At 44.1% G+C, this 27530-nt stretch overlaps 3 protein-coding genes across 6 annotated transcripts in view; 2 read left to right on the top strand and 1 right to left on the bottom strand.

The window, feature by feature from the left end:
- Nucleotides 1–921: 921 nt before the first annotated feature.
- Nucleotides 922–9489, top strand: LOC119010048 (phytanoyl-CoA hydroxylase-interacting protein-like). 2 transcript variants are annotated; one of them, XM_037081901.1, is made up of 6 exons: nucleotides 922–1177; nucleotides 5856–6052; nucleotides 6480–6654; nucleotides 7066–7183; nucleotides 7263–7443; nucleotides 8092–9489. In XM_037081901.1, the coding sequence occupies exons 1-6, from the start codon at nucleotides 1120–1122 to the stop codon at nucleotides 8464–8466; spliced, it is 1104 nt and encodes a 367-aa protein (XP_036937796.1). In that variant the 5' UTR covers nucleotides 922–1119; the 3' UTR covers nucleotides 8467–9489. The 2 variants fall into 2 exon arrangements, with proteins under 2 accessions (XP_036937796.1, XP_036937797.1); XM_037081902.1 differs by lacking the exon at nucleotides 922–1177 and adding an exon at nucleotides 1474–2095.
- Nucleotides 9490–9498: 9 nt separating this feature from the next.
- a1cf (apobec1 complementation factor) lies at nucleotides 9499–27363 on the bottom strand. 3 transcript variants are annotated; one of them, XM_037081889.1, is made up of 13 exons: nucleotides 27224–27363; nucleotides 22576–22726; nucleotides 22286–22420; nucleotides 22082–22212; nucleotides 21751–21989; nucleotides 18823–18987; nucleotides 18469–18566; nucleotides 18188–18325; nucleotides 17224–17368; nucleotides 13930–14153; nucleotides 13619–13755; nucleotides 13236–13390; nucleotides 9499–11958 (listed from the first exon to the last, which is right to left on the bottom strand). In XM_037081889.1, the coding sequence occupies exons 2-13, from the start codon at nucleotides 22675–22677 to the stop codon at nucleotides 11804–11806; spliced, it is 1824 nt and encodes a 607-aa protein (XP_036937784.1). In that variant the 5' UTR covers nucleotides 22678–22726; nucleotides 27224–27363; the 3' UTR covers nucleotides 9499–11803. The 3 variants fall into 3 exon arrangements, with proteins under 3 accessions (XP_036937784.1, XP_036937783.1, XP_036937785.1); XM_037081888.1 differs by having other exon boundaries at nucleotides 13930–14177; XM_037081890.1 differs by having other exon boundaries at nucleotides 11821–11958; nucleotides 13226–13390; nucleotides 13930–14177.
- Nucleotides 18878–27530, top strand: part of prkg1b (protein kinase cGMP-dependent 1b) — a 58810-nt gene continuing 50157 nt past the window's right edge. The window contains exon 1 of the mRNA XM_037081878.1: nucleotides 18878–19007. The gene's annotated coding sequence lies outside the window, so the exon portion shown is untranslated. The remainder of the gene's footprint in view (nucleotides 19008–27530) is intronic.

Here is a 27530-nt window from a genome sequence, read left to right on the forward strand (position 1 = left end):
ACCTCCTGCCATGAATCCTTGCTGTTGTTGGTGTTGAGGTCTGTCTCAAGTCCTGGCTGATGTCTCCGCTTTAGCGCCTTGATACCAGCTTCAAGTTTTGCTCTGGCAACTTTGTGTGCATTTGCTGATATATGATGTCACTGAAGATGTACACTCCTCAAAATTGCTGTAATCAATCACGAACATGTAAAAGTCTGCTGGCAGCAGAGCAAAATATTATTAGGACTATTAGGACTTTATATCCTCAGGAGGAGGAGAGGAGGACTTTATATCCTCAGGAGGAGGAGAGGAGGACTGAGTTTTAATTTTCTTTCCTGTGATGCATTACGTCATTGAGGGTCCTCACTAGTATGGCAGTACAAATGTGTTTCCCTTGCTGGCTGGTCTCTGTAGTTAATCTTCTTATATAAGCTCTAGTTTAATTCACTTTTCAGAGCAGCCTGTAATCCCTCCTCCTCCTGCTGACATGTTTTAATCCACAGATGATGACATCACTCCGGTACTCTCATGTCAGTCTCATTTTGTATCTCGATACAAAAACCACAGAAACACTTTAACACAGGAGGTTTATTTTTACTGATGTGATTTAAAATATGCAGCATTTCAATGTAAATCTAATTTAAAGTATTGAATGGTTCATGCTGCAGTTGGTGTGACAGCGTCCTCTGGTGGCTCTCGCTGGAGGTTCATCACTGTCACAGACACACAAAACTGTCAGTACTTATATTCTTATTACAAAAATATGTATCATAGCTGCTTAAATGTAATTTTCCCTTAACAAAGTAGAAACAAATGTAACTCTCTCTCTCTCTCTCTCTCTCTCTGTCTCTCTCTCTCTCTCTTCGATCATCCTGTGACATCACTGAGAGAGAGAGAGAGAGAGACAGAGAGAGAGAGACAGAGAGAGAGACAGAGAGAGAGAGAGACAGAGAGAGAGAGACAGAGAGAGAGAGAGAGAGAGAGAGAGAGAGAGAGAGAGAGAGAGAGAGAGAGGTGCAGTCAGACAGAGGCAGCAGTCTGAATGAAAACCAGCTGAAGCCTGGCAGCAGATCCTCCAGCGGCGTCCCGGGTGGTTCTCATCTTGTTTGTGACATTTGGTTTGTTCTCGCTGTGATCGTGATGGAGCAGAGCAGCCCGAGTGTGGAGCTGAAGAGTCTGCAGCTGTGTGACAGGGAAGGTCAGCCAGTGTGTGTGTGTGTGTGTGTGTGTGTGTGTGTGTGTGTGTGTGTGTGTGTGTGTGTGTGTGCCACAGTGTTGGTGTACTTGTGCCCAGTGACGACGCTACAATCCGTCTGTAGTCACACTCTTATGTTTTTGTAGTGGTTTTGTGCCGACATCTGTCTCCTTTTTTGGCCTTTATATGGCTTTATTTCTTTTCATTTTCCATTTATTATGCAGGAACATTTAAAAGTAACATTAAGTTCCAGTTAAGCAGGCCTGACTCAGTTTGAAAACTGGTGTCCAGCAGGCTCCTGTTAGTGACAGGACAGATTGAGATATGACTGTAAACAGGATGAGAGAGAGGGGAGTGACATGCAGCATCTTTCTGCTTCAGGAGGTTTTTCTTTGTCTGGGAAGTTAATCTTCACGCTAATCAGAAGTGTAAGGACAGATGATGTTGTTTATTAATCCACTAATAAACTTTCTTCATTAACTTTCGATCATATTTTAAGATGTCTGGCATTAGTTCAATGTCCAGATATCTTGTTTTACTGTTTTTAAAGTACAGTTAAGTAAAAAGTACAAATTCTTTTTGCACCTACTTGGTGATTTGGATCCTACTCCAAAATCTGAATTTTCCGGAGCGAGCAGAACCTGCGTCGCTCTGCTGATTCTGTTGTTCAGATGAATCCTGCCATGCTGAGATTCACACAAACAGCTGCTGTCACATGTTAAACCCCCAAAACTCATTGGTTCTGTGGAAAAGGGCACTTTATTCATCAGGGTGGTGTGCGCGTGTTGGACATCCTCTCCTCTATTCATCTAATTCTGTCAAAGCCATTTCATCGTGTTTTCATGTTATTATCTTAAAGCAGGACAGAGTGAAGCAGTGAAGCCCGCTACGTTTTTATCAGCAGAACTTCTCAGATTTTCTGTGAGTAAACTCTCTAAATCAGAACGGTTAAATGTAGACATAAAAAGTAGTCGGATGAAAGTAAAGTATTTGTGGAGTAGATGTAGAAAGCGACATGAGAAGTGAAGACTCAGCACCTCCAATCACAGTCAACAGCCACAGCATCTATCCAGCTAGCTATGATAACAGCTTCTCTATTAATTGAGATACGAATACATTCGTATTAAGTCATCAAATTGGAAGCTGAAACTGATCATTTTCAGGTTTTCACCACTGGTAAACATGGTGGTGGGTCATTTTCGACCTGTAGGACAACACGAGGGTTAAGAACATGCACTTAGTTACTTTCCATCCCAGCTGACTGAGGCTGATCCAAGCAGAGCAGCGGCTAACAGACTCTGCAGCAGATTAGCAGAGATTAGCATCAGGATCAGCCTCGCACACAGCACGTGAAGGATTATAGATCACAGGAAGAGTGGAGTTTCAGGACTCCTGCGCTCAGTGAAGGCCTCACAGTGATCTGGATGCTGGGTTAAAGTCGTTTGTACATTTAGATCTGACTCTACTGAATCCTCTCTCAGTGTGTCTCATCCTGACTGTTCATCAATGTCCAACTCAGGCTGTAGCTGATATCTACCTTAGCTTCATCTCTCTCCTCCTCTTTCTCAGTAAATCTAAGCTGATCAGATCCGTCTCTGTTTATCCTGCTGTCAATAATGCTCAGATAAATGATGATGTTCACAGTGACTGCAGGTGAGTCACAGAGCTGGACAGGTGACGAGGTTCCTCTCTTCCTGCTGTATGTCAGGATCTTTAGTGGCAGCAGCTTCAGTCTGGTGAATCTCCACCGATCACTGTGGTTAATCAGCAGACGCTTCACCTCCTCCTCCTCCCTCCATCCTGTCAGTGAATGGAGGAGGTGAAGCGTCTATTCCTTCACACTGAGAAGGCTTTTATACTCTGTATGGGAGTTTCCTTACAGAGTGTGGGAGCGTTGTTATGGAGTGTCCTTACAGAGACATTAAGGACACAAGAGAGCTCTGAGTGTCAGAGTCGTTAGGGCCTCTAGGGTGGTTGGTCAAACTGGCCTTCATGTGGGTTGCTGAGTCCAGGTGAGTCCGGGTGAGTCCAGGTGAATCCTGGTGAGTCCGGGTGAGTCCAGGTGAATCCTGGTGAGTCCGGGTGAGTCCAGGTGAGTCCAGGTGAGTCCAGGTGAGTCCTGGTGAGTCCGGGTGAGTCCAGGTGAGTCCAGGTGAGTCCAGGTGAGTCCAGGTGAATCCTGGTGAGTCCGGGTGAGTCCAGGTGAGTCCAGGTGAGTCCACGTGAGTCCAGGTGAGTCCAGGTGTGAATGGTTGTTGAGCTGTCTGTGGAGAGAACTGAGTACTGCACTGTAGGTGGTGAACAGTGTGGTGGTCCACCTCCTCTGTTCAAAGATGCTCGTTCCAGTTTGACAAAGATGGATTCTTTTACTCCTCTTTCGAACTATCTGTCTTTTTTGGACAACATGGTGACATTATTGTCCACAAAGTCTAAAAAGGTTGACTTTAACCTTGAAATGTCGACTTGTTTCTTGAAGTGCAAAAGTCCTCAGTTTTTTTTCTCAGCCCTGATACTCGTTCGTAGTTTTCCACATCCTGCTCCGACAAATGAGTTGCACTGATTTTGTGCCTTTGTGCTCCCGTTAGCTCACAATCACGAGAGCTTCTATTGAATTTTTGATAATTAGTTTGGTTCCTGCAGGATCCCAAAGCAGAGCTCTACTCTGTGCCACCTCTGTGACTAGCATGCTAACGTTAGCTTTGTCAGCTTGACAGTTACACCTGCAGGTAGTGGCTGTAAATGTTCAGTATTTTTACTGTATAGTGTTCGTACCTTTACCTCAGTGAAGGACCTGAACCTCCACAAGTGTTCAGCACAAAGTGGAGTGTGACTGTTAAATTAAAAAGGTTCAGGGTTTGTCCTTCGTGCGGCGCCTGATGCAGAGTTTTAGCTTCCTGTTCACGTTGAGAAAACATCAGATTCGGGTGGAAACAAGAAGTTACGCTGGCAGTTTGAAGCGTCCTCCTCCTCAACAGGCTCCTTGTTCAGCCTGCGAGGTCTCAGCGTCTCTGCTGACTGAAGCCTTTTGTCCTCCGAACACAAGGAGGGACGAGGAGACAGAAAGAGAGAGAGGGTGAATAGAACCAGGAGGTAAACAAGTTAGACACAGATACAGAGCAGGATGAATACAGAAACTCTTCACCGTCATCTTCACATGTCTATTTTATTCATAACTTTTTATCATATGGTTTATTCTTTACTATTATTATTTTTTTTGTAATATTACTGTCCTTTTGCTTCTGTGGCAAAAAAATGTCTCAGTTTGCGGGACAATAAAGGAATTCTGATTGTGATTCATGTTCAAATTCAAGTTTAAATAAAATACTTTAAATTGAAACTCCGTCATCATCATGGCAGGTTTCTGTTTCCGTTGAAGGTGAACAGACAAACTGTTGTCTGCACTCAACCTGCTGATTCACTGTGTTCTCCACAGCTGACACACGTGATGTCACCATGATGTCAAGATGATGTCATGACATGAGGTCGTACCAGCAGAGTCGACCGCCAGCTGACAGTCACAAAATGTGCTGTCACATGAGCAGCTCTGTCGCTAACATTAGCACGCTAACATCCAGTGTTGTAAGAAGTACCCAACAGTTGTATTTGAGTAAAAGTAAAGATGTGGTGTTGAAATTTTACTTTGGTAAAAGTGAAAGTCACGCATGTGAATAGTAACCACGTAAAAGTCTTTAAGTAACTGATAACAGATGAAGGTAAGTATCAAAAGTACAAGTAAGAGTAACTGATGCATTCTTTTACATCTGAAACAGAAGAATAAACAAGAATAACATGAACAAAGATAAATGTGGGAAAACAAGAGAGATAATAAAATGTCATATTTTAAACAATGTCATTGTTGTCAGTGTCCAAAAGGCAGATGTGATGTCATCAGTGGTCATAAACCAGGTGGGCCTGTCGATGGAACTCGTTGATCAATAAAGTTTTGAGGTGTTGAAGTTTTTGCAGCAGGACTTCCTGTCGTGACTCTGACGGTTCATGACATGAATCATGACATGACACACACTCACATACACACACACACACACACACACACACACACACACACACTCACATACACACACACACACACACTCTCACACACACACACACACGCACTCACACACACACACACACACACTCACATACACACACACACACACACACACACACACACACACACACACACTCACATACACACACACACACACACACACACACACACTCACACACACACACTCACACACACACACACACACTCACACACACACACACACACAGTGGTGACTGTGACATAATCCTCTTACATCATCAGTGAGCCTCACAGTGGACGGATGACGAGAGGTTTTGATCTGCTGAACTGATTTTTGTCTCAGACGTTTTCACAGTTCCACAGATGTTCTGGACATGTTCACAGTATGGACCTGGTTCTGGGCTCTTTTGAAAGGAATTGCCTGGATTGCTTTTGAAATCATACCTAAAACGTACTGTGATCTAACATGGATGATCATTTACTGTATGTGCTTTATTCAGACTGGTTTAATCTGCAGAGGTCACGTTGGTTCAACACGAGAAACATCCAGTTTACAGTGAAATGATCCGGAATCATCTGACAGTTTGATCAATAACATGTGAAACCAGCGTCTGAGTGTTCGTGTGTTGAGGTGATGTGATTCTCTTCCAGGCACCGAGTCAGCAGACAGCGGCATCGGGGACGTGGACGACCTGCCGGTTCCTCAGCAGATCAGGATCAGTAGCATCACCTGCGATTCCTTCAAGATCAGCTGGGACATGGAGAGCAGAGGCCGAGACCGGATCACACACTACTTCATCGACCTCAACAAGACGGAGAACAAGAAGGAGAACAAGTTCAAACACAAGGTAAGCTGAGCGACTCTGAGGACGAGACAGATTAACAGCTGCGGTCCTGAGAGACGATGCGATCCATCGACAGTAATCCAATAATGATTTCATTTTTAAATCTGAGGACTCTCACAATGATGATAAATTAAATACTTAAGAAATTAATTTCAAGTACACTTCATTGGTAATCGCGGCCCTGTAACAGTAACGTTAAGGACAGAAACCTTTACGAGAGAGAATCAACAGGATGTTCAACTGATGACTTCCATCAGGTTCATCAGGCGGTTTGTCTTCTTCTTCTTCTTCTTCTTCTTCTTCTTCTTCTTCTGTGGTTTAATGGCAGCTGCTGGAGAATCAGCTCCACCTGTTTATCTCCGTTGAGCTCACAGTCACGTGAATGGAGATGACGGAGACAAAAACCACCAGTTGCATCTTTGTTTTTCAGGACGTCCCGACGAAGCTGGTGGCGAAGGCGGTTCCCCTCCCGATGACGGTCAGAGGTCATTGGTTCCTGAGTCCTCGCACGGAGTACACGGTGGCCGTCCAGACTGCCGCCAAACAGCCGGACGGAGAGTACGTCGTGTCTCAGTGGAGCGAGATCATCGAGTTCTGCACCGCGGGTCCGACACCTGAACTCACCACGTTGTGTTCACTTACACTTAATTTGCTGCCTGTTTGACAATAAATAATAAATGATAGAAAATCTATAATGCACTCACAATAATAGACCTGATCCTTTATGATGAAGATTTTTATGTTGTGTAAACCTAATGAACAATCTAATAATAATGTTTTATTTCCATTTGCTACAAACAGAAGCTCATCATTGTTTTTTAGCTGATCATGCTGACGAGCTGAGAGTCGTCTGCACTCATGCTAATGAAAACCAAACATTCCACTTTCTGTTGCTCTGAGATTGTTCTTGTTTCCTGCCTTTTGTGTTTCACCTTCCTCCTGGAATCATATCATTCTATTGAACTGAACTGTGTGTGTGTGTGTGTGTGTGTGTGTGTGTGTGTGTGTGTGTGCAGATTACTCCACTGTCCATCTGAACCAGCTGCTGCAGAAAGCCGAGGCGATCGCCGGCAGGATGCTGCCGTTCACTGTCTTCTACAGAAACCAGCAGCAGGAGTACTTCCAACAGGACAGGTGTGTGTGTGTGTGTGTGTGTGTGTGTGTGTGTGTCCACCTGGGATCTGTGTTTTAACCCCCTGTGTGTTCTGAACAGCCCCTCGTATCGCTCCAGAGACGCTCAATGTCGTCGCATGCTGCCGGTGGTTAAAGATAACAGCGGCAGTCACGGTTCTCCCATCAGCGGCAAACTGGAGGGACTCTTCTTCAGCTGCAACACCGAGTTCAACACGGGGAAACCTCCCCAGGACTCCCCATATGGACCCTACCGCTTCCAGGTAGACTGTGGGTTCTGATTTGTTCATCCGCACCGTTCACAGCCTCACACGCGCTGACGTCGCTCCACTGGATTCTAGTTTCTCTGAACAACATACAGAATCAAAAGTTTGTCCATGGGTTTTGGATCTGGTCCTAAAATCAGGCTCATGAAACAGTGAATGGACTTGCTTCAGCATAGTTTGGTGTTTCTGGGGAGGGACTTGTCATGGATGTGATGGATCATGGATAGCGCTGAGTGTGCGGTACATCCTCTGCCATGGAGCTAGTGACTCCCAGTGGACTCAGCCGGACCTGGGCCAGAAGACCAGGGAGTAATACTGGGCTGGATTCTTTTATAACTGTTAGCTACACAGCTATGAGCTAACGACTTGTAGCTACATTCAGCAGTTACTTTAGCAACAGCGTAAATGGCATCTGTCTATACACCACCTTGGTACTGTAACTGTCCTCCGTAGTTCTCAGAAGCTGGGTTCTGTGGCCCCGGTCCAGAGGTGTTCATTGTGAAATGCTGGTTAGCAGCAGTTAGCGGTTACTACAGCAACAGGTCAAGCTATCTGTCCAGAGTTGAGGCGTTTGACTTCATGAAGAGTTGTCGTTAGATTAGAGGCTGAAGTTTTGATTCTGACACTTTATTTGTTTCTGCACAGATCCAAGCAGACCTCCTCTTCAACCAGAACACCAACATCTACTTTGGGGATTTCTACTGCATGTACACATCGTACCACTACGTCATCCTGGTCCTGGCTCCTGATGGCTCCAAAGGAGACGCCTTCTGTAAAGGAAGGCTGCCGGTGCTGGACAGGTCCAACAACTGCTTCCTGAGCTGCACTGTGGAGGAGGACAGCTCGCTGTCTTTCTGCCATGCTCAGGACGTCATCCTAGAGGTGATCTACACAGAGCCAGTGGATCTGTCTTTAGGGACGGTGACCCGGATCAGTGGTCACCAGCTCATGAGCCAGTCCACTGTCAACGCCAAGAAAGACCCCAGCTGCAAGATCTGCAACATCAGCGTGGGACGTTAGCTGATGGTTGGACTGGACCAGCTAATCTGCTATTGACTGACATGGTGGCGAGGAAGCTAACAAGTTGCTAACTGTGCTCAACACACACTCACTGTGGAACATCAGGCTAGCAGTGCCTGGCTAACTAGCATGCAATGCTTCTAAGTGAATACTAAATCCACTTTTTTAACCTGTGATGACACGTTCAGTTGATTCTGGTGTTTTGTATTCATTGAACCAGAGTTACAGATGTAACTGAGAGGAGGTCGCGAGCGTGTGACCAATGAGAGAGCTGACGGGAAACCAGAACATTATTGATCCCGGGGGGAAATTGTTTGCAGCTGAATGTCTCGCTGATGATCTGCTGAAGACTTTTTCATTAATACATTATTAATTAACATTAACAGAACACACAGTGTAACTGGAGCTGCTGCTGATGGTGTTGTGAAGATTTACCAGATGTCTGTCAACAGCTCACTGTGACTGAGATATAAAGAGGAAAAACGTTTCATCTGTCAAACATGTTGGGGGTTTTGTGGTCTCATGTTAAACTGAAGATGTGAGAGAGTTTGAGTGAAGGTTGGATGATGACACAGATGAGATTTTAGTTGTGATATTTCAAATTTGCAAGATTAACTCTTAAAACTCTGAGAACAAAACTACACTTTACAATTTGTGTGTGAGACAAAAGAGAAATCCTTCTGTTGACTGTATTTGGGCAGTGACCAGAACAAACAGTAGAAAAGTAACAGGGACGGTGTTTACTCAAACAGGGAAGTTAATCACTATCTAATAAATGCACATTCTTTATCAGTGGTGGGTGAATAAACTCTGTGCAGACGGTCTCAGGTCAGTGAACCCGAAAATCCAATTTGTCAGATGGACATTTGAGTGTTCTCACTTTTAATGCTGCCAAGTGAGAAGCACAACCAAAGGTTTCCTCTGTGCAGCTGTGATGAGTCTGTCTGCAGTGACTGCAGCTCTCTGACGCTCAACAACAGTCACGTCACTATGTACGATGTAATAAAAGGAAAATAACACAGACACAGTGGATTTTTGTCAGTTCCTTTAATTCAAAAAGATTTTGGATCATAAGACATCACAATTCGTTAATCAAAGCCGTTTCCTTTATGACATGAACATTACCCACAATCCTCTCTGTTTATCACTGATTAGCACTGATTCACTTCCACATGTTTCTTGTTTTCAGGTCAATTACGGAGGCAAAGAGAATGCAGAATAACTCTATACAAATAGCGTCTGGATATTAATTATTTTTCCTGGTATAAAAATAAGTTCTAAGTGCTTCACACACTTTAATACTGTCTCTGCTTTGGCATGTTCACAGCTCAGATAGCGGCACGTGTCGTCAACGTAAAACTCTATGGAAACATTCAAGAAACAAATATCAAGTTGGACGGAATCATCTGCTGCTGACGAGATTCCGACTTGTTCACATCATGACTTGTACTCACAGCGACCACTATGAGGCAGCTGATTTACTCAATGAATCCAATCATGAGTTTATAATTACTGTAATATTTGCAACCATCATGAAGTGAAACAGAAGTCTTTGGTTTGGTGTCTTAAGCAAATGTTTTCCAATTTTCCTTATTTGAGCCACCAAAGTTGCCACACAGATATTGTTTCAAGAGTTTAAAAAAGTTTGCATTCGACAAAGACAGAATGTTCTGAACGTGATCAGGGGTTTGCAGAATCATTAAATACTGATGTTCATCTTTGGTGCTAAACTCAAAAATTCCAGAGAAGACTGGGCTGGCTGGACTTTAACAATGTTAATATGAAATTCTGAAACGTGGTAAAGAAATATCAGCAGTGACGATCTGAAGCATTTCAACAGCTGAGGTTTCCATTCAGGCCTTTTTCTTTAAATAGATTTCGATAGATGTCATCAAAGATGCTCGACAGACCCAGGCAGGTAGTTATAATAAAACATTCAAAAAGCAAAAGAAAGTAACTTTTGACTTTTCATTAAACTGGCAATAGACAACTTTTATTAAGCTTCTCAATCTGCATGAATCCTGATGTCATGGTGTAACATCATCTGCATATAGACTGATCCTCTATAAACCAAACTTTCACCACGACATTCAGTTCCGACACATAGTCTTCTTTTTCTCAGAATAATAAAGATTAACACAAAGGAAGCAAATATTGGCATTGATTTTCTCTGTCACTCTCCCTAGGTAATGGTCGAACAACTGGAATGACTGTTTAAAAAAAAGAAGGTGAAGAGGGAGAGTAATAGAAACTGAAGGGATATGTGTTTCCTCTTAACACCGGGAATTGCAACGCTTCAAAACCTGCCTTCTTTTTATTAAAACCAGCTGTGACCTTTCACGGCTCTGAGATCAGGGTTTACAGAGCACGCTGGGATTCTTGCTGTTGGTTTTGTTTGGACGGTAGCCAGGGTGCTAATGCTAACTTTGCAACTGTCACGCCAACAGTGATTCTACAGGGACACACAAGATGGAGGGAGAGCTGTGTATTCTTGCTTTCATCAGATATGATGTCAAAACAAATAAAGCCAACATTTAGTCCAATCATTGGTCTCGTATGTCAATGACAGAAAGTTCAGTTGGATTCCTGTCAAGATGCATAAGATATGAAAACTAAATCTTGGCAGTTTAAAGTACAACAAAGTCCAGAATACCTCAGATACCACAGCAGACTTTAGTCTTTTGTCTTATTTTTCATACTTTTGTTTGCTGGAACAAAAAACAAACATCTGAAACGGTCAAAACAGTGCAAACCTAAGGTTTGCATTTAAAAGTGTAAGACATTCAAAAGGACTACAAATCCCCGTTAAAGATAATAATGCAGGGTTACAAAAAAGGATAACATAACAAAGTCTACTAAGCTGATTCATTTGAATATTGTAAACATACTAGAAACATGCAAACAACAAAAACATATCAGCTGATCAAAACATTAATTCACTGCCAATCACAGGCCAGCTAATCAATCACAAAGCAATTACAGATATATATGAAGTCATTATTCAAACACAGGTAGAAGAGCAGAGACAAAGTGAGACTGGTGAAGGTGCGACAGGTGAGGAATTTGTTTCAGGGCGACTGATAAGTCCGATATAACTTCCAGCAGCGGTTTTCTAATCATGTCTGACGAGACAAACGCCCACACAGGTCTGGTCTCCTGCAGCCAGCAGCATGACGGTGCATTCACACTTCACTATTTGTGAACAACAAGGCTTTAATTCTAAACCCTTTTGTTCCAGTCAACCAATCAGAAAATTCACACAGGTTGATTTAAAATGCCCTCAGAGAGAAGTGTAGTGTGAATGCGTCCTCAGCTACGAGTGTTTTTCCTCGTTCTTTTAGAAAACACCATATCCGTCAGTGTGGCGTGTTGCCACAGCAAAGGCAGGGTATCCTTCATAGGTGGTGTAGGCGGTCAGGTCCTGACCCAGAGTCACTGCCTGCTTCAGCTGGGAGGCGACAGCCGACGACGCCGGACTCGCCAGAGTGTAACCTGGAGAGAGACGAGACAGGAAGTTCTAATAGGAAGTCTTTCAGTTTGGACCTTGTGTTAGTTGGTTATTGATGATGTGTTTTTTGATAAGGGACAGTCAATAATCATCATGCCGAGACAGGAACATTTCAATTATTATTATTACTGTGATGATGAAATTATAGTCAATTATTTCCATGATGCAGTAGGTGGCACGATGCCACTTAAGAGTTGGTTTTCTGCCACTAACACAGAGAAGAAGAAGAAGAAGACAGTGGCGGCGGAGTCGAGTGACAACAGGCACGCTTGTGATGTCATCGCCCATACAGATATTTTTCAGAAAAAGACACCACGTTTGCAATTTTTAAGTTCTGTATTGTAGTCAACAGGACGTGTTTCAGTTTGTTGAAGATGTTTCACCTCTCATCCAAAGGGCTTCTTCAGGTCTAACTAACTCGAGGGGAGGTGCAGTTTTGAATGACTGCTAAGACATCTGATGGAGGGAACTCAGTACTGCAATGTGGGTGGGTGATAAGCAGTGTTGTTGTCACCCACCCAATCAAACATTCACACCTGGGCTCACGTAGTTCTAACAAACCTCATGAAGGCTGGCTGGGTCAAAGACCCACAAGGACACTCCCACACTCTGTACGGACACTCCCACACTCTGTAAGGACACTCCCACACTCTGTACGGACACTCCCACACTACATACAGACACTCCCACACTCTGTACGGACACTCCCACACTCTGTAAGGACACTCCCACACTACGTACAGACACTCCCACACTCTGTAAGGACACTCCCACACTACGTACAGACACTCCCACACTCTGTAAGGACACTCCCACACTACGTACAGACAATCCCATACTCTGTACGGACACTCCCACACTACGTACAGACGCTCCCACACTCTGTAAGGACACTCCCACACCACGTAAGACACTCCCACACTCTGTACGGACACTCCCACACTACGTACAGACACTCCCACACTCTGTAAGGACACTCCCACACTACGTAAGACACTCCCACACTCTGTACGGACACTCCCACACTACGTACAGACACTCCCACACTCTGTACGGATACTCCCACACTACGTACAGACACTCCCACACTCTGTACAGACACTCTCACACTCTGTACGGACACTCCCACACTATGTAAGGACACTCCCACACTACGTACAGACAGCACAATGTTGTTTTCCTCTCATCCATCTGCATCTGACCAAGTTTAGTTGTTTTCAGTAAAGTAAGTTAGTTTCTGCTGGTACGGACCTTCACATACCTGGGAATGCTACTGAAGCCACAGCGGCAGCAGTAGCACAGCTGGCATCGGCAGCGCCCTCTGTCTGCAGGCTGAGTGTCTGCAGGGTGTGTTCGGCTGCGTGGACTTTAGCTTCTTCGACAGCCGCACACAGTTTCGCAGGGGTGAAGGGATGACTGCAGAGACAGACGACCAATCAGACGGTATATAGGTGTACAGATGACATGTAATATGACTTTGGTAGTTTTTTCTCGTCACTGTCACCTGTGCTTGCTCATGGGGGAAAAGTTGGGTCTCTGTTAATAAATGAATCAAGGAATTCAATACAAATGATGGTTGATCAACTGACACTGAGATGTTCTTAGTAGTCACAGTATTAATTGCAGTAACAGCAGTATCATTACATGTTTGGGTTCTGTGTGGCCAAAGCTGGTATGGTGATCTTGTAGAGGAAGAGTTGTCTCTGGTCTGGACCGATGGCTGAGTGGAGCTGATAGACGGGCTGACCCCAGTTATTCTTCTGACACAACTCTTCCAGAACCTGACAGACAGACAGATTGATTCCATCCAGCTCATCAAACAGAAGACTGTGGTCCGAGTTCTCAGTGAGTACTTTGGTAAATGATAAAACTGATGAAAATGTTCAAAAAACAAAAACAAGAGCTCATCATCCAGTGAACTGTGAACTGTCTGGTTCTCAGGTGTGCTCTGTTACCTGTGGTGCAGGCTTGATGGTGGCGGCCTTCAGGCTCATGGCAGCAGGGTTCATGGGGGTCAGCTCCATGCCCGGCAGCAGGTCGTACAGCTTCTCCTCCGCCTGCTTGTCCCCCTTCAGCCCATAGATGGCGCCACCAGCACCGCTGCCTCGACCCATGGCTCCGACCCCGGCAGCGTAGGCCAGGTAGCCCCGCCCACCCAGCCCCCGCACCCCGGCAGCCCCTACAGGTACAGTCATGTAAATTTCTACAGGAGACCGAAAAGGCAGTGAAATCAATCAAATCACCGGAAATCAACCGGGAAGAAGAATCACACAGAGACAATTAGAGTGAACAGGTACAGTGGTCGTCATGGTAATGGTGAGGCTACCTATTCGCTGAGCATTTTAAATCTCCATGATTGTTTTTACAGTTACCATAATTTTTTGCACATTCTCTCCAGGTTCAGACATGCGATCTTTAGTCCAAGTCTCAAGTAAGTTCGATTTTCAGTTTTTAAAGGAATTGAGTCGAGTCGAGTCGAGTTAAGGTTCATCAAGTCTCAAGTCCAGGAACACCCCCCCCCAAAGTCCTGCAGTGTGATGAGGCGTTCAGACGGAACACAAAGCGTATTATTCAAGATTCAACAGTTAGGATTACATACAAAGGAGGATGGAGAGGATAGTACTCTCTAGTCGTGGCTGTTTGCAGACACCCAGAGCTGTACGAAGACACGTCGACTATACTGAGACCGGACAATAAAGAGCTGCTGTGGAGGGAAGACAGCGAGGGAGCTGGACTACCTGGTAACTCATGAACATTTGTCTCAGTACAGCAGAGCCCTGATTGATCCGAGCCGAAACACCTGAAGAAGCATCAAATCAGGCTTCTTACAGGCGACATCATAATGTTACCTCAGCTTCTGATCCGTTTAATTATTCAGATCACAGAGAAATCTCTTGTTTCTGGGTTCAGACTGATCCAGTCTACCTGCTGCTCGCAGTTACTATTTATTGATTTTGACACACTTATTAAAAAGCTGCCATTCAGCGGACACAGATGGACAGACTGACACCTGGCCTGGTCGGCCTCGTCCAGCTGGGTGCAGCTGAGAAACGCCAACACAAACTAATCCTGCAATCAAACTCATGAGGCAAATGTTCTCTTGGTGTTTGGTCTGAACGCACCATTGTCTTCAGTTTATGTCTTCATATCTAAACGTTTCAAAAAGTCTGATAGTTAATTAAATTTGTATTATAATTATTGATATTCATTAATAAATGTGGTCAAATGAACACACAAAACATTTTTATTTCTTAGTTTTTCCTTCATTAAAAAATTAGTAGAAAAACATACGGATTAAAATATCATTTAAAAAGAGCAAACTTCAAACAAAATGAACATGAAGACGTCAGTGAAGTCTTTAACTTTCAAGTCTGAGTCGAGTCGGTGGTCATTTATTTTTCTATTTTTTTCACGTGTGATGTTTGATTAACTGAAGAAGTCTTTATTTGATTCAGTTCATGTTTGATTCCTCTTAACAACAATACTGGAGACACATCCAAACATTCTTTGTGTCTGATTGGATCTTGATTCCAAACAGTTCAGTCACAAAATCATTTCTATGATTTGACTGTTTCATTAGCCCCGCCCCTCCCAGTGACTGTCTCCACACCTGCACACCTTCCAGTTCCTCCAGCCACATTAACCTTTGTGATTTCTCTCATGCAGTCTGATGGCGGCCCCTGGTGGACAGAAGGTTCACTACAGGTGAACCCAGTCTGTCCCTGTTTGATGGCCAACTACAGACAGGTGAGCTTCAGGCCACACACCTGTCTGCTCTGCGTTCAGTCCACCTGCCGTCTGGTCCTGAGAGCGTACGCTTGTTTGTATTTATTTACATTTTCTCATTGTCTGAGTTAATTATTAATGCAACAAGATGCAGCTTGTTGCTCGGTTTGTGATCAGGATTACACAAAAACTACACAACACATTTCCATCACACTTGGAGGGACGATGAGTCTCAGCCCAGAACAGACCTCATTAAGTGGTGCTGATCCAGATAAAGACATCCGGTGCTGTTTTGTCACTCTCTTAAATATTGTATGACAGGCTGTTTGTTTTCCACAGTTATTAGAGAATAATTCATGAATCTGGACAAATAAAAATCAGGTATGTTTAGGTGGTTCTGATTTGGATCCAAACAAACATCCAGTTCTAGTGGATTTAACATGTTTTATCTGATAGTGGATCAGGCTTCATGGAATTAACGGGGACTGTTGGGCCTTGGCGGAGGTGTGCACTCTATTGAGGGTCATTCTAATTCTAGACGATAATATTTTCAGAGCATAAAGTGAAATAATGTTATACAGTTTTCAAAGATAACTGTGGCAGATTCAACACCAGGATTCATGTTAAAGAATGTGTCCAGATGGCAGGTGACCATCAGTTTGACTACTTCACTGACTTTAGAGCTTAAATATCTGAGGCTATGATATATATGAGGCTAACGCTAACACCAGATGTCTTGTTGCACAGAACCATCTAGAAAGCAGCTGCTGGAAACTGTGACTGACAGCAGAGAGAAAAGCCTCCCGTCTCGTTCTGTACTTGTTTAGTGAGATAAACTCAGAACTGATGCTACAGCAGCTACACTAACCTCTGGAGGAGCCATTGTTGTTTCATTGCTGCCGTCACTGCTCGGTTGGTTGCATGGCCGCATTGAGTTGGTTAGCTCCGCTGATAAATTCTGTATGATCAGGAACAACATCTTGTTTAGCTGCTTAGCTTCAGTTCTTGTGGATGGAGGACGAGAGCTGATCGAGTAACATAACAGCGCTGCTAACGTTAGCTTGTTGTGACCTGAACACCTGCGGGTACTAGTTCTGGTGGCTACATTGTGAGTGGACAACAGTTGCAGTTTGGGGGCGGGGTTTAGTGAACAGTCAATTCAATGAAGATACTTTTTATCTGAATTTGGAATCGAACTGGGAGCTTCAGGAGATTCTGACAGCAGCCGTTTGATTTAAAACTCATGCTAATGTTAAATCTCAGTGACGAGCAGCTGTGGAGGAGCTCAGACTCACACAGGACCAGGAGGTTCGTGTTCAGCCACATCAAAAGTCTGACACTGTTGTACAAGTCATGAAATGTGAAGAGGATCTCTATGCCGGCAGTAAAGTTTATGATCTGAACTAAAATAGTGGATCGTGTTTGAGTGTGAGCTCCTCGTCCATCTGTGTTTAAACATCCAGCCCGCTGACGGTCAAGTTCCGTCTGTCTGAGCGTGGATCAGCAGAGACGACTGTCCTCACCTCTGACAGACGGCGTCCTGATCAAACCTCGGCCTCCGACGTGAGCTTTGGCCGGCGGGAAGCGGAACTGACCTGGTATGGCGGTGTAGGCCTGAGGGGCGTAAAACACGGGCGGGCCCAGGTACGCCGCGGACGGGTCGTACACCTGAAGAGAGAAGACAGCTTCTTTAACTTTAGGAATATGAGTCTCAACAGACGCTCATGTTCCTCGAATCCCTCTGACTCTAATGATGGTGACTTCATCTTGACAGACAGAAGTCTAGAGACACAGACAGGGCAAGAAGGGTCATCGGTGTTTTTCCTGTGTTTTATCTGTTGTTTTATTCACATCAGTAACTTGCCTCTCTGTCTCTGTATGGTGTAATGAACTAAACTGGCCACTAGATGGAGCTGTTCACCACAGTCACTCTTCAATCAACACATCAGTCACTGACGCACTGCAGCTGATGTTACAGAAGTTTATCTGTCAGCCAGAAAACTGATGAAGCCTCTTAAAGAAAGAATAAAGAAAGGAGCAGTCTGTAGATTAAAGGAGCAGTCTGTAGATTAAAGGAGCAGTCTGTAGATTAAAGGAGCAGTCTGCAGACTAAAGATTCAGTCTGTAGAGGAGAAGAAATGACAATGAGCAGAGAAAGCTTTTCATTGGCCAATAAACAAACTAACTAACCAAACTGGCCTTAAAGGACAACACACTTTATACTGTTCGACTTTATTTATATGTGGCGGACCCTGCCACCCTTCCAGCTTCAAACAGTGTTCTGTTATCTATCTCTGAGAACAGATCCTTGATTCACTGATGGAGTTTGTGTTTCATCCAAACCCACACAGAGCTTCTTTAAGTGACACAAATATTACAGGTGATAAAGTCCAAGAGGACAACTGTGAATTCTTCTCTTGAATCCATGACGACGCTCTTGTACTTCAGATATTCTGGGACGAGGACGGTGTCCTGCGGGACTCGTACCTGTCCCAGGGTGTAGGCAGTGTAGTCGGTCTGCAGCAGAGATCCTCCCCGTCCTCCGGTGCCTCTGGTGTAACGGACGTAACTGTCTTTGTCCACCGGCTTGGCCAGAGTCACCTCGATAGGAGAGCCATCCACCAGCTGGAGGGAGGAGAACAAAACTTCAAGGAACAGTTCAGCCAGAAACGTTTACCCTCACTTGAACTACTTTATAAGCTATTACGTATCCGTAGTGTTTCTGTCCTAACAGTCAGAATGTGTTGTTGTTCTCTGATCAGTCTGACCTTTCCATTGAGAGCGTTCATGGCGTTAACGGCGTCTTCTCTCTGGGTGAAGTGGACGAAGGCGTAGTCTCTGATCTTCTTCACTCGCTCCACTGCACCTGAACACACCATGAACTCACTTGTAAAATAAAGTCTTTTTTCAGCCTCCTGGAGCGTCAGTGTTCAAAATCATGATGGTCCTAAAATGGATCCCTGTACACCAGAAGTCTTTACTTTACATCCCAAATCACTAAATCTTTTGCTTAAAATCTATCTGCAGAGATTCAAAACTCAATAATCCATCACGCTATGGTGCATTCAAGCACACTTGACATCAGAGTTTTACGATATGCCTGCTGGATTGTGTAGAATCACCTGGTCTGAGGCTGTTAAACTCCTTCTCTATGGTCTCCTCTGTGGTCTGCAGCATCAGGTTCCTGACGTACAGTATCTTGACCGTCGCCATGGTATCCTCATCCACCTCCACCTCAGGCTCCGCCCAGTCCACGGCGATGGCGTGACCCCACAGCTGAATCCGACCTGGCAGAGAGACAGAACAGGTCGGTTTCATCTCGTCTTCATTGTCTTTGTTTATGAACGTGATGCTGTGACCCGATGTGGCCTTCAAGTTCCACTGGAAATAATCAGAAACGGGAAACTAGGCCACACAGAACACATGAATCTTTGTTTCTGGGTCAGAGTTCTGTTCATTTTCTGCTGCATTCATAAGATGGAATTTCTAAAGTACTGTCAGTCCAGTGGACAGAGGTTGAAGGTTCTGCATGCCATTAAAACAGCCTGTGGAACTACTTTGCTGCCTCCTGGTTGTAGAGCTTAGATCGGACCCAAAAAATCAAGCCTGACCCGACCCGAGCCTGTGCACGTTGTGTCCAAGCCCGACCCGGCCCGACACATTAACTGTAATTATGAGCCCGAGCCCAATTTAAACCGACGTTTTTTTTAAATATGTGGGCTGTTATAACGGACGATATTTTTGTCTCGGGAGTGATGTCACGATGCAACAAGTCATGTTTTCATCATGAGGACGAGTCACGTGTGACACCACGCAGTGACACAAACAACAATGGAGGAAGAAGAGAGCTGCGCGTTTCCTAGCTGGAAATATAGTCATTATTTTGAGTTATCAAAATACACACGCACACGCTTGATCAAGGGCCCAGCCCGACCCGACCCGACCCAACCCGACCCGACCCGACCCGACCCGACCCGACCCGACCCGAGGACAGTGGTGGGAAAAATTGACCGATATTTCCTGCCACTATCAGGATCAGGGCTCGGGCAGAGAATCTAAACTCCACCTGGTTGCTCCGCTCTAGTTAAAGTGTACTCAGCAGTAATTATTTAGATCACAGCAAGTTCTGAACTAAAGAAAGATGTCTGGCAGGAATCCAGCAGAACCGTAGAACCAGGTGACTTAGCACCTCCGGTTCTTTCTGCCTGGCTTCATGTTAGTGTTGTGTCGGTCACGAACGTGTCGTTTGAACGAACGGATCTTTTCAGTGAATGAAGTGAACGGGATCACTTCACGGACTGATTCGTTCCTTTCTCAGTTGAGTTGAGCTCAGCTGCGATCATGCCGGCCGGGAGTGGAACTCACTCAGAGAACTGTGAGGACGTGAATCACGTTCACGCTGTGATTTGTTCATGATTCATGAACCTACTGCAGGCAGAGAACTGACGCTGAGGACGCGATTCTCGCTCACGCACTGTGCTGAAAGTGGTGCTGTGTCTCTCAGCCAGGGCAGAGGAGATGATTCACATTCAGTTACCATACTGCTAAAATTAGCGCTGTGTTGCTAACATCCGTGTAGCATCATGTTAAGTGATTTTACTGTGCACAGAGGACACTTTCACCGTGTAATAATTTTAGTGCATGTATACTCAGAGCAGCACTGCGTCTCCCGCGAATGATTGTGCACCGTCCCTCAGTAAGTGAACATGAACCTCAGGGCTGAATCATGAACTGAATGACGGATCGTTTGGCTGCTTATCAGTTCAGGGAGTTGGAGAGCACTGAACGATTCGGTGAACGAATCTTTTGAACGAATCATTTTACTGAACGGATTCTAGAGATTCAGTTCAGTAAAAAGAACTGCCGTTCCCGTCACTACTTCATGTTACACAAACATTCTTCCTCCAATAAACCTCGTCTCTATCTTATCACTGACAGCCTCGTTATCACGGACTAACAAATGTTTTCTGGCCCGCTCAGACTGAAACATGGGTGTTTGACTGTGTTTATGGTGGTTCTGATAACACTGATCACTCTTTCTAATCTTATCATCACACCCATCAGAGCTCTTCTGCCATTGGACACTGGCCCAGTGACAGCAGCTGTGATTGGCTGGTGATAACACGAAGGAGACTGACATTTTTGATGATGTTGTGTTAATTTTTACGAGGTGTTTTAATGTTCACGCATCTGAAATAACTTGTTAGCAAAACCATCATATTGCTATATGAATGAAGTTGATTTGAATGGACCTTCATCATCATCATCATCATCATCATCATATCTGATGCTAACATGCTAAACCAAGATGGTGACCATGGTCAGTGTGACCTGCTAAACATCAACAGTTTTGAAATCTAAATTTAAAGATTATTCATTATTTTCATTTATAAATTAAAATGTGTTTTATCAACAAATTCCATTATAACAAATGTATCAGTTACTTATTTTAACTTGTAACTTGAACTGGCTGACGTTCACTCGTACTAAAGTTAAATTTTATCACAAAAGCTTTACTTTTACTTGAGTGTGACTGTTGGGTTTAGCTTTTAAAGACAGGCAGTGAGCTGCGAGCGTGGCTGCAGACTGAGTCTCATAAATGAAAGAAGTCCATGTGGAGTTATGATTTGTTGTCAGTGTGACGGTTAGCAGATGATTATCACTTTTCACGGTGTCCTTGAACACCAGCGAGTAGTCTGTGATGTCACTATGGTTGGACGAGTACTCTGCTGGAGTGAGTAATCCTCATCAGGTAACTGAGCTACTTTATTTATTGTAGTTTGTAAAAATCTTACTCTAGTACAAAAATGTAGAAACTTCTGATCAAACCACATCAATTTCATCCTTAAATCAACAACTTCCTGTCTGTTCCACCCACTTCCTGTTTGAGTCCTGCTCTCTCCACACATGGGTGTGGATAATCCACACTGTTGAACATGTATCAATAAGATGGAGATAATGGTGCACTGACTCATCCTTAATTCTCACATGACTTAGTTGGAAAAACAAACAAGTGTTGTCGAGACGACCGTCGGGTCTTTGGCCTGTACCTGGCAGCAGTTTGCGGCGGGCCATGGCGGCCGCCCGGTGGCTCTCATACTCGACGAAGGCGAAGCCTCGGTTCTTGGATTTGTCGGCTGCACTGGGGTACACGATGACGTCTACGACCCCGTCAGTGACCTTCCTCATCTCAGACAGGATCTCCTCGCGCTTCTTGGTTTTGGGGATCCCGCCCACAAACAGACGACAGTTGTCAACACTGGCACAGACGCCAAGGAGGCGACCATTTCTGCAAAGAAGGGAGAGCAGCGCAGTGATGAGATCAGATTCAAACCATTAAGAATGAATGTTTGAGGGATTAAAAGCCGAGCAGACCCGGACCTGATCTCGTAGTTGTTGAGCTGCTTCATGGCTGTCTTGGCTTCCTGTTTGGTGCTGAAGGTGACGAAGGCGTAACCGCGGTTGTTGCCGTTAAAGTCCATCATCATCCTCACCTCGTAGATCTTACCAAACTGGAGACAGGAAGACGTGAGAACAACATCCATGATATTATCCTGGACAAACAAAGCTCTCCGCCTTGCTCACCTTCTCACACAGAGGAACCAGCTCGTCTTCAAACAGATCTCTCGGTAGTTTCCCAACAAAGATCTCGCTGCCTCTCTCTGGAGGCGGACCATCCCAGTCAGGCGGTGGGCCGCCGTACCGCCGCTGGCCGTTCTCCTGGAACACAGAAATCATGAGGTTAGAAAAACATACAGACTCTACAAAAATAGATCAACATCTGGACACTTGAACGTCTGAGGGGGTCCACCAGTCACTGGCTGTTTGGTTAACTAACCCAACATCTGGATTCAGTTTCAGAAGAAGCTTCCTACCTGCTGCAGTTTGTATCCTGTGCGCTGCATGAGCGCTCGCAGCGCCGCCTCCTTCTGCGTCCCCGCCAGTCCGTCCCCGCCTGCTTTCTGATTGGATTCCATTGAGTGTGATTGACAGCGATATGTAAATCAGGGAAATTAGGGGTGCTCGCTGGAAAACAAGAACATAAGAGAGAATAGATGTTGACATTATAAATTTCTGCTGACAAAGACATTCATATCATATATATTTAAGAGTTGTTGAGCGAAAATAAAATTTATGAAACAGTTACGACAAATATGATGGAAGACGACATTTTGTTGACACTAAACAGGAACAATATAGGCGACTTCTTTGTCCCCGTGGAGAAAGTCCCCAGACTCCCTTAACAAATGTGTCAGTTTAGTGAGTTGTTGAGTTGGAGACACTTTATAAACTCTGTGAAACTCTGTCTCTGACTCATTCTGCATTATTTGGACCTTCTTGTTCATTCAGCAAATGTTCTACATGAACTTCTTTTCTTGTCTAAAAACATGGAATCTGTTGGATCACTCAGGACGGATGGTAACAGCAGGTGTGAACAGGCTGTTGAATAAAGGTGAATAAAGTAAAAGCGGCGACCTCGGTGGCGTCCTCACAGAGCTGAACTCTGCTGCTCCTCCTCCTGTTTTCCTGCTCTGAACAACAGATCCGAGCGATGTTTTGAAGTGAGCTGCAGAGAGGTCAAGGTCTGTCCTGTAATCATTGACAGAGACTCTGAACAGGCTGCAGCTCGACAGTCTGACTGACTGGAGGCACACCAGGAATTATGGGAACACAATTCATCAAACATCCTGTAACAGACACCATGTTTTTACCCCTGTGGAACAACAAAGAGGCAATGATCAGGTACCAGACCAGGTATCAGCTCCACGGTGACATCGTGTTTCCTGATATTTGTCAAATTAATAAACGATAGAAAGACCTGAACTCAGTCGATGCTGTACACTGTGAATTCAAACACAAACCGTCCTGCTGCCACAAACACTCAGCAGAACACCTGATGTGGATTAATCCGCCGCTGAAAATAGTCCCCAACAAATTCACTAGTCACTATTTTAAGAGACAGTGACATCACTGAAAACTACACATCTGTGAGGAGTCAAAAAATCTGACACAGCGTTGGAGGCGGAGCCCCGCTCACTCCTGTGAAAGCTGCTCAGTGAAGCCAATAAAGGTCGACTGACAGGTACGAAAATACCTGAATGAGCAACAGAGACGTCCATCAGCCGAGCAGGCTAACTTCCTGTGTAGCGCCTGGCTAGCTCCTATAGAGACTGTGACGCAAAAAACAATTCATGCACCATTTTACAGACGCTTCTTTCACACTGGAAGCTTATGGGGAAAAGTATTTTTGGGCTGTGGTGCATCACGTCAACAAAACACCACGTGACACAAAAAGGCAGAAGATTTGACTGAACTGTAAAAATACAACAGAGTCGTCATAAGTCACTCCAAGTTTAACGTTGTTAAACGGTTTAAACCAACAGGAAACAGAATTTATTCATGAAATGCTCCGAGCTCGGTGGCCCGATCGCTGCTCGTTTGATTACAGTCGTGAGAGAGAGAGCTATGTGGCTACTTAAAGCAAGCTAACCCTTTGATCCTTCAGACAAGTTGATATAATCAGTTTAATGCTAAACAGCCGACACACACACACACACACACACACACACACTTCTTTCTATTTTATGAAAATGTGAGATGAGCACTTGACATCAGAGAGGGCGAGAGACAAAAGAAAACAGAGAGAGGTCATGATGAAGATTAAGATGAAGAAAGAATTTTAATTTGAAAGCGTTTGAAGACAGGATGTGCAGACGGTTTAAAGGTGAAGCGGTTCAGGTGACCTGAGAGTCGGCTGCTGGACAAACAGGCAGCTGGACTCCACCAATCAATACTGCTGACAGAGGGGCGTTCAACACACACACACACACACACACACACACACACACACACACACACACACACACACACACACACACACATTCGTTCTCAGGTTCAACATCAAAACGTTTGACTTGAAACTGAATGAAACATTTTAATATGTTTTCACAATCGTGACTCAAAGAATTTGAAGTCAAGTCAACATAACAACATCTTCTGTCCTCAAAGCTTCACTGTGGCTCCAGACCGAGAAATAAAGACAGAAATACAAAGTCTAAAGACAGAAAACTGTCTCCTGTGTTTTATAAACACTGTCACCTGCTGAATTCATGCTTCAACTTTCTGCTAAATCATTTTAAATGTCCTCTTTTGTCTCTCACTGTATCCTGACTTTGTTCTCAGATTGTTTTGTGAATCATAACAACATAACAACAATAATATAAAACTCCTTCTTTCTTTCTTTCTTTGTTGCCATGACAGAGCTTCCACAGAACCAGATAAACTAGTGTGTTCACTAATCAATCCAGTGTATTGATCCTGACCTGATCACATGTATTTAAATATCATCCTTCAGTCGCATCATCCAATCAGCTGTGAGGTTATCTCCTACGATGCCCAGCATGCATTTCAACCAACATGTTCCAGTCGGTCCACATCTGGACCAGAATTCCTTGCTGCGCGTGGGCCGTCACCGGGCCGTCACCGGGCCGTCACCGGGCCGTCACCGGGCCGGACCAGCTGCTCTGTTCCTGTTTGTTGGTTGATAACTGATCTTCATCAGCTTCATCTTCACAGGCAGCAGCAGGCTTCACAGTTCTGTGTTCAATGCTAATTAGCACGTGTTAGCAAGCTAACATGCTACACTACACTGTGACTGACCAGTAACTGATCTGTGATCAGCTCTCACATCAGCACCGTCAGGTCCACAGAACTCTTTACACAGTTCATGATTCTGTTCGTTCTGAGAGACAAACAGTGACACGTTAAAGAGAGGTGGACTGATGTGGATCAGTGAGACCAGGAGAGACCACATCGGTCCAGTTTAAAGGTTCAGTCTGTAGATTAAAGGTTCAGTCTGTAGATTAAAGGAGCAGTCTGTAGATTAAAGGTTCAGTCTGTAGATTAAAGGTTCAGTCTGTAGATTAAAGGTTCAGTCTGTAGATTAAAGGAGCAGTCTGTAGATTAAAGGAGCAGTCTGTAGATTAAAGGTTCAGTCTGTAGATTAAAGGAGCAGTCTGTAGGTTAAAGGTTCAGTCTGTAGATTAAAGGTTCAGTCTGTAGATTAAAGGAGCAGTCTGTAGATTAAAGGTTCAGTCTGTAGATTAAAGGTGCAGTCTGTAGATTAAAGGTTCAGTCTGTAGATTAAAGGTTCAGTCTGTAGATTAAAGGAGCAGTCTGTAGATTAAAGGAGCAGTCTGTAGATTAAAGGTTCAGTCTGTAGATTAAAGGAGCAGTCTGTAGGTTAAAGGTTCAGTCTGTAGATTAAAGGTTCAGTCTGTAGATTAAAGGAGCAGTCTGTAGATTAAAGGAGCAGTCTGTAGGTTAAAGGTTCAGTCTGTAGATTAAAGGAGCAGTCTGTAGATTAAAGGTTCAGTCTGTAGATTAAAGGTTCAGTCTGTAGATTAAAGGAGCAGTCTGTAGATTAAAGGTTCAGTCTGTAGATTAAAGGTTCAGTCTGTAGATTAAAGGAGCAGTCTGTAGATTAAAGGAGCAGTCTGTAGGTTAAAGGTTCAGTCTGTAGATTAAAGGTTCAGTCTGTAGATTAAAGGAGCAGTCTGTAGATTAAAGGAGCAGTCTGTAGGTTAAAGGTTCAGTCTGTAGATTAAAGGAGCAGTCTGTAGATTAAAGGAGCAGTCTGTAGATTAAAGGTTCAGTCTGTAGATTAAAGGAGCAGTCTGTAGATTAAAGGAGCAGTCTGTAGATTAAAGGTTCAGTCTGTAGATTAAAGGAGCAGTCTGTAGTTTAGTTGAAGAAATCTTAACGAGCAGAAAAACAAACTTAATAACGAAACTCTCTTTGTCTTCATGACTGAACAAACAAACAAACAAACAAACACAATTTGTGCTTTTTTACTGTGTGTATATGTGGCGGACCCAGCCACCTTATCCTCTGAGAACAGCTTTATTCACAGATGCTTTGTATTATTCCCTCATCAATATTGTCAATATAAAGTTTTAACCAATAACTGTTTTGAGTTTTGACTCTAAAATGGAATAATAAGCACTAATGGCATCAAAGACAGTCTGTATGTTTTTATTATTATTATTATTATTATTATTATTATTATTATTATTATTATTATTACTATTATTATATAATTACTTTGAACAGTTTGCGGTCTGGTCATTTTATTTTAACTATCAAACCTCACGAAGAACATGAAGTGTACATTTCTTTAAGTCATTTTTTTAAAACAGTAATTTTATGCAGGACTTGTAATGGATTATGTGTGTAATGGAGTATGTGTGTAATGGAGTAGTACTGCAGTAAACTATCTGAATACTTCATATTATATTTATGCAGCGACAGCCGGATAGAGACGTTCACTTCTCCTCTCTCTACTCGGCCTGTTTGTTCAGTTAGCTTTAGCCTCTCAGATAGCTGCTGTTCATCAGACACCAGAAGAGAGAGCAGATGAACGACTTACTTCACATGCTCTCTCTCTCTCTCTCTCTCTGTCTCTCTCTCTCTCTCTAAATTAATGAAACTAAAAACTTTTGATTCAAAAGCAGATAAACTCACCTGAGCAATTTCAGAGATCACCTCCTCCGATCAGAGCTGTGTCATTCTGAACACACTGTGTGTGTGTGTTCACGTGTCATCAGGGGCCTCTGTGTGTGTGTGTGTGTGTGTGTGTGTGTGTGTGTGTGTGTGTGTGTGATCACATCATATCAAACTCCAAAGGTTCACTGTCTTGGTGTTAGCTTTACAAGCCGGCCAACGTTAATGTTTAACCTGCTGCTATCTGTGGACACACACGCAATGTGTGTGTGTGTGTGTGTGTGTGTGTGTGTGTGTGTGTGTGTGTGTGTGTGTGTGTGTGTATGTG

The sequence above is a fragment of the Acanthopagrus latus genome, chromosome 20 (assembly GCF_904848185.1).
Source record: "Acanthopagrus latus isolate v.2019 chromosome 20, fAcaLat1.1, whole genome shotgun sequence".
Classification (NCBI taxonomy): Eukaryota; Metazoa; Chordata; class Actinopteri; order Spariformes; family Sparidae; genus Acanthopagrus; species Acanthopagrus latus.

Bases quoted from the DNA above. Each gene is read 5' to 3' on its own strand.
- LOC119010048 (XM_037081901.1), top strand. From the start codon at position 1,120: ATGGAGCAGAGCAGCCCGAGTGTGGAGCTGAAGAGTCTGCAGCTGTGT. The intron at 6,053-6,479 runs GTAAGCTGAGCG...TTTGTTTTTCAG, and splicing joins AGAACAAGTTCAAACACAAG to GACGTCCCGACGAAGCTGGT. The intron at 6,655-7,065 runs GTCCGACACCTG...GTGTGTGTGCAG, and splicing joins CATCGAGTTCTGCACCGCGG to ATTACTCCACTGTCCATCTG.
- a1cf (XM_037081888.1), bottom strand. From the start codon at position 22,677: ATGGAATCCAATCAGAAAGCAGGCGGGGACGGACTGGCGGGGACGCAG. The intron at 17,369-18,187 runs GTACGAGTCCCG...TTCTCTCTTCAG, and splicing joins CTGCCTACACCCTGGGACAG to GTGTACGACCCGTCCGCGGC. The intron at 14,178-17,223 runs GTGAGGACAGTC...GGTCTCCTGTAG, and splicing joins CAGGACGCCGTCTGTCAGAG to AAATTTACATGACTGTACCT.